Source organism: Melanotaenia boesemani, chromosome 4 (genome assembly GCF_017639745.1).
Source record: "Melanotaenia boesemani isolate fMelBoe1 chromosome 4, fMelBoe1.pri, whole genome shotgun sequence".
In the NCBI taxonomy this organism is placed as follows: Eukaryota; Metazoa; Chordata; class Actinopteri; order Atheriniformes; family Melanotaeniidae; genus Melanotaenia; species Melanotaenia boesemani.
Genome location: NC_055685.1, coordinates 13,507,340 through 13,516,016, shown reverse-complemented (window position 1 = coordinate 13,516,016; position 8,677 = coordinate 13,507,340). Strand labels below are relative to the sequence as shown.

General features: G+C 42.0%; 1 protein-coding gene across 1 annotated transcript; it reads left to right on the top strand.

The window, feature by feature from the left end:
• Nucleotides 1–971: 971 nt before the first annotated feature.
• On the top strand, nt 972–1,820 carry LOC121637715 (ankyrin repeat domain-containing protein 49-like; the record flags this gene model as incomplete). The annotated part of the gene is made up of 1 exon (XM_041981947.1): nt 972–1,820. A coding segment is annotated over one exon (501 nt), but the record flags the coding sequence as incomplete, so codon positions are not given.
• Between the last annotated feature and the right edge of the window lie 6,857 nt (nt 1,821–8,677).

Below are 8,677 nucleotides of genomic sequence, written 5' to 3'. Positions count from 1 at the left end.
GTAATCTTGGTGTCATGGTAGACAACCAGCTGACCTAAAAACAGCTCTCCGTTAGTCATCAACTCAGTGTACAATCAGCTCAGTGAAATCAGCCACGGTTGATCTTTTTCTGTACTACCCATATTTTCCAGAAAAGTACAGAAATAAATTAGATGTAGTCAGCCTGTGTCGTCAGGGTATGACCTTTCCAGTAGTGGAGGAGATGGTGCTGCAATTTTCTCATAGGTATTATCATAATAGAATGTAAAATTACATCTCTGCTCATCTGCTCCCTTTCTAATAGCAGCATTTAGGCCTTGTTTCCTGTTGTTAGTTATCTTCCTCCATATGAATGGCTGTTTCTCCAACTGGCATCACCTTTAAAACATTTGGCTGTGAACTACATCATCTGTCACGGAGTAGAAAAGCTTCATTTGCACATCTTTCTATTAGTCTGACATTTTTTTTTAAATTCAAAAAGTAAAATAAATGTCCAGATCATAAAACTACAAGCAGCAGTTGGGTCAGCGCAGCCTGAATAACACAAGCTTTGAAAGTGTCACAGGGTTGGACTCAGATTCTTCATATTAGTTCATGATTTGATTGAAAATGTTTCTGGTCCACTTTAAACATACCCTGGCCTGCTTCTACAGATCATACGGTTATTTTGGAGCAGTGTGAACTTGCATTCACACTCTGGTGTTTAAAACAGGGAGTCTCGTGCAGTTGCCTTAAAGTGTCAAATCAAGCGAACCATCCATTGAACCAAAGAGAGGAGGTGGTGTAGAGAACATTCGGCTCATGTACAGAGCAAGATGCCGGATAGCTCGTTGCCAAAGGTATAACGATCAAACTGGGACGTTGCTTATGAGTTTTTGGAGACTGTTAGTCAAACAGCTGTTCTGCCATCACTAAAGTAGCCAAAAAATTTGGATTAAATTCAACAGAGCAAAAAGTTTATTTATTAAAGTAACTAAGTTGGTTTGTAATTTTCTGACCTCTCTTGTCATTTCTTTCAGCTATCAACCATTCTCAGATTGTTAGCTTCTGATCCTTCGCTGGTGCACTGCTGTGATGAGGATGGTTACACGCCTCTGCACCGGGCAGCGTACAGCGGCCACGTTGACGTCGTATCTGCTTTAATCACCAGTGGCTCCAAAGTTAATGCTCGTACCATCGATGGCTGGACACCCCTGCACAGCGCCTGCCGCTGGAGCCACGTCACTGTGGCGAGTTGTCTCCTACAGCATGGCGCCGAACTTAACGCCCAGACCAACGGTGGCCTCACACCACTACACCTGGCAGCTTCCTACACCAGCTCCTGTAAAATAAACTCGGCAAACACTTTAGAGCTCCTGCTCTCAAAGCGACAGCTGAAGCCCGAGCTCCTGAGCAGCAGCGGGGAAACAGCCGGAGACGTGGCTCGGCGTAGTGGCCCTCATTACTTCCTGTTTGAGATGGTGGAAGACTGTTTGAATGTGATACGTCCTTAATCTGACTACTCGAAAAGACAGTCATAATTTCCCAACATTAAACGTCTGTTTTTGTTAGTTTTTACTCAACATTTGTCCAAAGATGTTCTGTTTACAGTGAAACTAGAAAAACAGAAAATCTTCAGGAATTTTTCGGTCAGTCCATAAATGAACTTTGTGCTAAAATGTTTCAGCTGATTTATAAATGTTGCACATAAAGCGTTAACATTAGTTGCCATTCATTTCTTGAATTTGTACATTAAAAAACAAATCATGCTGCTGCAGAGTGATTGTCAACTGTGTTATGGACTTAATCAAGAGGCTTTTGTGTAATAAAGAGTGTAAAAAAAAGCATGTTTATATATTTTTTTAATATTCTTATTTCAAATCCCTGAACAGCTGCAACTCTTCTCACAACAGACCCAGAGGAAGAGGTTACTGTGACATCTTTCCACTCACCATGACACAAAACCCTCATGACATCTGATGGTATTTCCATGTCAGCAGAGAAGTGGCAGCCATCAGTGTCTGGGGTCACTGTGCCAGTTCCTTGTAATTAGAAATAAACATTGATGTAAAACAGCAAAATCAAATCATGAAACTCACTCGCTTTTACTCATGTTTGTGTCATGACATTGTTGGCTCATTCTAGCGGCCAGTTTGACTAATGGAAACACTGTTCCCCTCCACAGAGCATACAGTTTTTAAATTAGTCCAGAGCTGTAAGTAAACAACCAAATCTCTGTTCCCCCCCCCCCCCCCCCCCTTAATCTCAGTAGTAATTGTGCATAACAAAGCTTTTTGCAGATTTGCTGAACTGCCAGGGGTTTCTTGTATTTAATATCTTTTACTGTCTTTTGGAAGTGAATACAAAACGATCTGTGGACTGCATGGCGTGAAGGAGCAGCTGTGCCGACACACATCAGTAAACAGGTTGTTTAATCAACATGTTTTTCAGTTTAAGGGTCTTTTTCGGTTTCTTATTAATTTTTCTATTAAACCATTTAAGCAAGAAGCTGAAAATAGCTAAAATCTCTGTAATGTAACGAGGAGCACTGTGGCACTATAGTTCATTAAAACCTATTTGGCTAAAATAAGTGAACTTCAAGTTAGCTGGTCATGCTAAAAATGCAAACACCGTCTGTGTAAAGGTTGTGTGTCACACATTAAAATTAAAAGAATCTGGACTTAATTTATAAATTTAGATTCTTCTTAGAGCTTCTTCAGGTGTGTGTTGTAGCTTCTTGTGGTGACCATCTACTGTCTTTGCCTTCGTTCACTGAATAAGTAGTTGTGCACTTAGGAATTATAACCTCAAGTGTGAAGTTCTACAACAGTCTGTGCGACGTTCTTACACTGAGTGCTTTTCAATTAAGGCCTTTTTTATCTTCCTGTTCAGTACAGCAGGGAGTCTATTCCATCATTGCTCTATTTCTTAGAAAAAATAACTAAAATTACAATAAAGCATTTGCATTCTGTGTGTGTTTCCATATTCATCTAGTACTGTGCACAGATGTGACCCCCACTGACAGAGAACACATTTTGTCTGGAAGATCATTAAATGTTGTATTTCCATTTTTAAAAGCATGTTATGTATTTACAAATAGATTCACAGGAGGCTTATTTTATACATGCATATTCGTGTTTTAATCATGGGACTGTAGCTTTTCATGAATCGCTACTAAAAATGAATCCTCACTTCTTTTAAATTGGTCTCTGCAGCCCTCATAATCATGCAAACCATTCCGGCTCCCGTCTCTTTAAGAAAGCTACTCAGCAAAGTCATTTCTCGTTCCCCTTTGGAACTATTTAAATCAATTTCTACGTCTCTAACTCTAACTCTTAGCTTCTCTGAATTCAATATTCTGAGGTTTTTTTTCCTGATGTTTTATTTCAGGTGTATTATTTGGATTTGACTTTGTCTCCTTGTACTGCAACTCATCTCTAGCCTACCAATGCCCACATCCCCATTCTGTCTTGTCTCATCAGCCACCTGCTCTCCTTAGCTCTTTTCAGGTCCTTTCACAGCCTGGTTGTACTCATATCTTTAGTGTGCGGTGCTTGGACTCACCATGGTCACTGCAACAGTAAAATCATGTACAATAAATACAGCAAAGTTATAATATATTAAAAAAAAAAACAGTTTTCAGAAATGCACCTAAACTAAGGATTTTTGGGTTTAAAGTTAAAGCTGTTTTATGCAAAAGCACAATTACTCATCCATATCAGCACAGTAATAACTTGTGATGAGGCAATGATGAGGGATGCAATTATTATTTCTCTGTGTGTGTGTGTTTGGGGAAGGGGGGGTCTTGAGTGGTTTAACATTTAATCAACAAGACACTTGGTTTCTGTGCAAAAACACTTCATTTTTTTAGCCACAGAGTTTCAAGGTTTTACATTTGATGAATATTTTTAAAGTAAGCTATTTCTCTGATTATAATGAAATAACAACAAAAAGGCAATAAAAATATACACCATCAACTAAAACGTCCCAAGATTTCTAATCTAAAAAAAAGCTGTAAAGGCCACATTTATTTTGAAACTGAAAACAAATGGTCTAAAGTCTTTTAGCTATTTTTAAAAGTTGAATAAACAGAAACCTAAAATAAACTTGTTTCCCTCACAGTTACTGCAATAAAGTGACAGTAGGCAAGCATTAAGGGGGTTGAAGGCGTGGATTACTGATATTTATTCTTTAGAAGAACTTTTTTTAAGGATTATGGCATCAGTTAATAGTATCTAATAGTTGTGCTTGTGAAGCTTTGTGTGATTATGAAAGAAGAAGAAAGATGCAGATGCCGTGCCAAACCAGTAAAATCTAAACAAAAAGGTTAATTTGGTTAAAAAAAAAAAAGTTTATAATTTTTTATTTTTGTGCGTGTGTGTGTTCATAAAGTTAGAACAGAATGTAAGGAAAATTATTGTATGCTTATTGACAATAAATCTTTTACTGCTGAATAGTCTGTTCATTTCCCCTAAACGGTGCCATATTTCTATGGAAATTTCAGTCAGGGTTGGTACAAGTTACTGGGTTAGGTAAGTTACTGCTTGAGTTTCTGTCTTGATTTCGGAGGCACAGAAGGTGCAGAGTCGTGCTAACACTGCAATCCACAAAGCCTGTCCTTTCCAGTGGCATGCACGTCAGCCATGCCCTCTGTTACCTTTGGTCTAAGGAGCTGTCAGTCTGCAGTGGACAAAACAGAATTTATCAGTTCATTGATAAATCTCTCAGACATTCAGGTCCTAGCCCTGACTGAAACCTGGATCTGTCCCAAAAACATAGCTACTCCGGCTGCCCTTTCTGTCAATGCAGAATTTACCCAAACACCTCGCTCTGCTGGACAAGGAGGTGGAACGGGCATTCTTATTTCTAAAAAGTGGAACTTTACCTCTCTCCGTTCTATGGCTAACTGCTCATCATTTAAATACCACGCAGCAAAGGTCTCCACACCCATCACTGCATACATTCTGGTCATTTACCGCCCTCCGGGTGGCAATATAGGTGAGTTTGTCCTTGAAACGAACATGATTCTCTCTGACATTCCTGATGATGACACACCACTAATTGTCATGGTAGACATGAACATTCACATTGGCAAACCACTGGCTCTTATCTACTCTTTCGATCTCAAACTGGTACAGACTCCTCCAACACACAAAGCTGGCGTTGACCAGAAACTGCTCCACAGCCGACTTGTTGCTGCATCTCACAGACCACTTCCTGGTTAAATTCTCTGTCTTCCTTCCTCATGTCACTCATGCGGCTCCAAAAATGGCGTCAGAAACTTGAGATCCCTAAGACCTACACAGCTGTCTGACGAGGTTTACTCTTCCCTCCCTTCCCACTCCGACTTCTCCTTACTGTCTGTTAGTGAAGCTGGAGAAACACTCTGCTCCTCTCTTGTCTCTACTCTGGACAAACTCTGTCCTCTAGTGTCAAAACCAGCTAGACAAAATTGTCCCAGTCCATGGCTCACAGAGGCTCTAAGGAATAACAGAGATGCACTCAGGACAGCAGAAAGAAAGTGGCACAAATCAAAAGAGAACGCTGACTTGCACCGTCAAAAGTATTTTTAACATCCAGCCTAAAGGCGGCCAAGATAGCCTTTTATCAGAACAAGATCCACAATGCTCCCAACACACGACAACTGTTCATGGTGTTTAACTCTCTTCTATCTCCACCACCTGCTCAGCCTCCCACTGTGATGACTGCAGAAATGTTTGCTTCCTACTTCACTGAAAAGGTTGCTACCACCAGTAACCAATTCACTGAGCCTGACCAACTCAGCCTTGCCAAACCAGCTACTGGTGCCTCACTCTGCTCTTTCCGCTCCCTAAATGAGGACGAAGTCTCTAAACTTCTAGTCAACTCAAAACACACGATCTGTCCTCTTGATCCTGTTCCTTCCAACATCCTGCAGAGCATTCTACTTACAATCAGTAACCCATATTATCAACTCCTCTCTTAAATCCAGTGTCTATCCCTCTGCCTTCAAGCAAGCTCGGGTTACCCCACTGCTGAAGAAACCCACACTCAACCCAGCCCAGGCTGAAAACTACCGGCCGGTCTCATTGCTTCCATTCATGTCTAAATTACTAGAGCGTGCCATCTTCAGTCAGGTCTCACAGTTCCTCCAAGAGAACAACCTGTTCGATCCATATCAATCTGGCTATAGGCAAGGTCACTCTACTGAAACTGCTCTCCTGTCAGTTACTGATTCCCTGCAGGTTGCCAGATCTGCTGGTCAATCCTCAGTCCTTATACTGCTGGACCTATCTGCTGCCTTTGACATGGTCAACCATCATATACTGTTCTCCACACTCTTGGAGTTTGGCATCTCCAGATCTGTCCTCGTGGTTTATGTCCTACCTCACAGGAACATCCTTCAAAGTATCTTGGCAAGGGGGGATGTCCAGATCACATGGGCTGACAACAGGGGTGCCTCAGGGCTCTGTGCTTGGCCCTCTTCTCTTTTCACTATACACCTCCTCACTCGGTGCAGTCATTAACTCTCACGGTTTCTCCTACCACTGCTATGCAGATGACACTCAGCCTCTTCTTTTCTTCCCACCTGACAACACAACCGTCTCAATGCGAATATCAGCATGCCTTGCTGATGTCTCCGCATGGATGAAGGATCGCCACCTTCAGCTAAATCTGTCCAAGACTGAGCTTATTGTCTTTCCAGCCAATCCTTCCTTACCACCACAGATAAGCGTGCACCTTGACTCTATCACGCTTGTGCCGACATCTTCTACCAGTAATCTTGGTGTCATGGTAGACAACCAGCTGACCTTTAAGGACCATATTGCCTCGGTACACACATCATTTATGTGACAATTCAGGACTTTTGATCCATCAGGAGGATCTGACCCTACCTGACTGAACACACGACCCAGCTCCTGCTTCGGGCTCTGGTAATTTCAAGCATTGACTACTGCAACTCCTTACTGACTGGCCTGCCTGCTTGCTCAGTTAAACCTCTGCAGATGATTCAGAACGCAGCAGCACGTCTGGTCTTCAACCAGCCCAAAAGAGCTCATGTCACTCCGCTGCTAATTGCTCTTCACTGGCTTCCAGTTGCAGCACGCATCAAATTCAAAGCTCTGCTTCTGGCTTACAAAACAATAACCCAAATGGCTCCTGTCTACCTCCACTCCTTAATCCAGAGCTACACTCCCTCTCGACAGTTACGCTCTGCCGGAGAAAGAAGCCTAGTTCTCTCACCACAACGTGGCACAAAATCAGTAGCCAGACTCTTCTCTGTTGTTCCACGGTGATAAAACAATCTACCAATCTCTGTCCAATCCACAAAGTCCCTATCAACTTTTAAGAGCAGGCTAAAAAATCACCTGTTTAAGGAGCATTTCCACACTTAGCTTAACTCTTCTACTCAACAGAATGAGTTAGAAAGATTTGTCCAGCTCTTTGGCTCAACCAAGTACTGAAGAAGCTGTGTGCACTTATGCCCAAGATGACATTGTTTAAGGAAATCGTGATATGCATTGTCTCTAGCACTACATGACAGTACCTGGCTCCTACTGGACTCAAACCAGTCTACCACTTAATTATGATGTCCCATCTTGTTTGAATTCAATTCATGCTTGTGTTGTTCTTACTCTCAAATGTAAGTCGCTTTGGATAAAGGTGTCTGCTAAATGACTGTAGAATAGAATAGAATATAATGTAAGTCATGACATGTAAGTAAATTTTATATATATATATATATATAGTGTGTGCAGAATTTTTAGGCAAATGAGTATTTTGATCACATCATCCTCTTTATGCGTGTTGTTCTACTCCAACCTGTACAGGCTTGAAAGCCTACTACCAATTAAGCATATCAGGTGATGTGCATCTCTGTAATGAGAAGGGGTGTGGTCTAATGACATCAACACCCTATATCAGGTGTGCATAATTATTAGGCAACTTCCATTCCTTTGGCAAAATGGGTCAGAAGAGAGATTTGACGGACGGAAAAGTCAAAAATAGTGAGATGTCTTGCAGAGGGATGCAGCACTCTTAAAATTGCCAAGCTTTTGAGGAGTGATCATCGAACAATCAAGCGTTTCATTCAGAATAGTCAACAGGGTCGCAAGAAGCGTGTTGAAAAAACAAGGCGCAAAATAACTGCCCATGAACTGCGAAAATCAAGCGTGCAGCTGCCAAGATGCCATTGGCCATCAGTTTTGCCATATTTCAGAGCTGCAACATCACTGGAGTGCCAAGAAGCACAAGGTGTGCAATACTCGGGGACATGGCCAAGGTAAGGAAGGCTGAAAAACGACCACCACTGAACAAGACCCACAAGATAAAACGTCAAGACTGGGCCAAGAAATATCATAAGACTGATTTTTCTAAGGTTTTATGGATGAAATGAGAGTGAGTCTTGATGGGCCAGATGGATGGGCCCGTGGCTGGATCAGTACAGGGCAGAGAGCTCCACTCCGACTCAGACGCCAGCAAGGTGGAGGTAGGATACTGGTATGGGCTGGTATCATCAAAGATGAGCTTGCGGGACCTTTTCGGGTTGAGGATGGAGTCAAGCTCAACTCCCAGTCCTACTGCCAGGAAGATCTGGAAGATACCTTCTTCAAGCAGTGGTACAGGAAGAAGTCAGCATCGTTGAAAAACATGATTTTCATGCAGGACAATGCTCCATCACACGCATCCAAGTACTCCACTGCGTGGCTGGCCAGAAAAGGTCTAAAAGAAGAAAAAA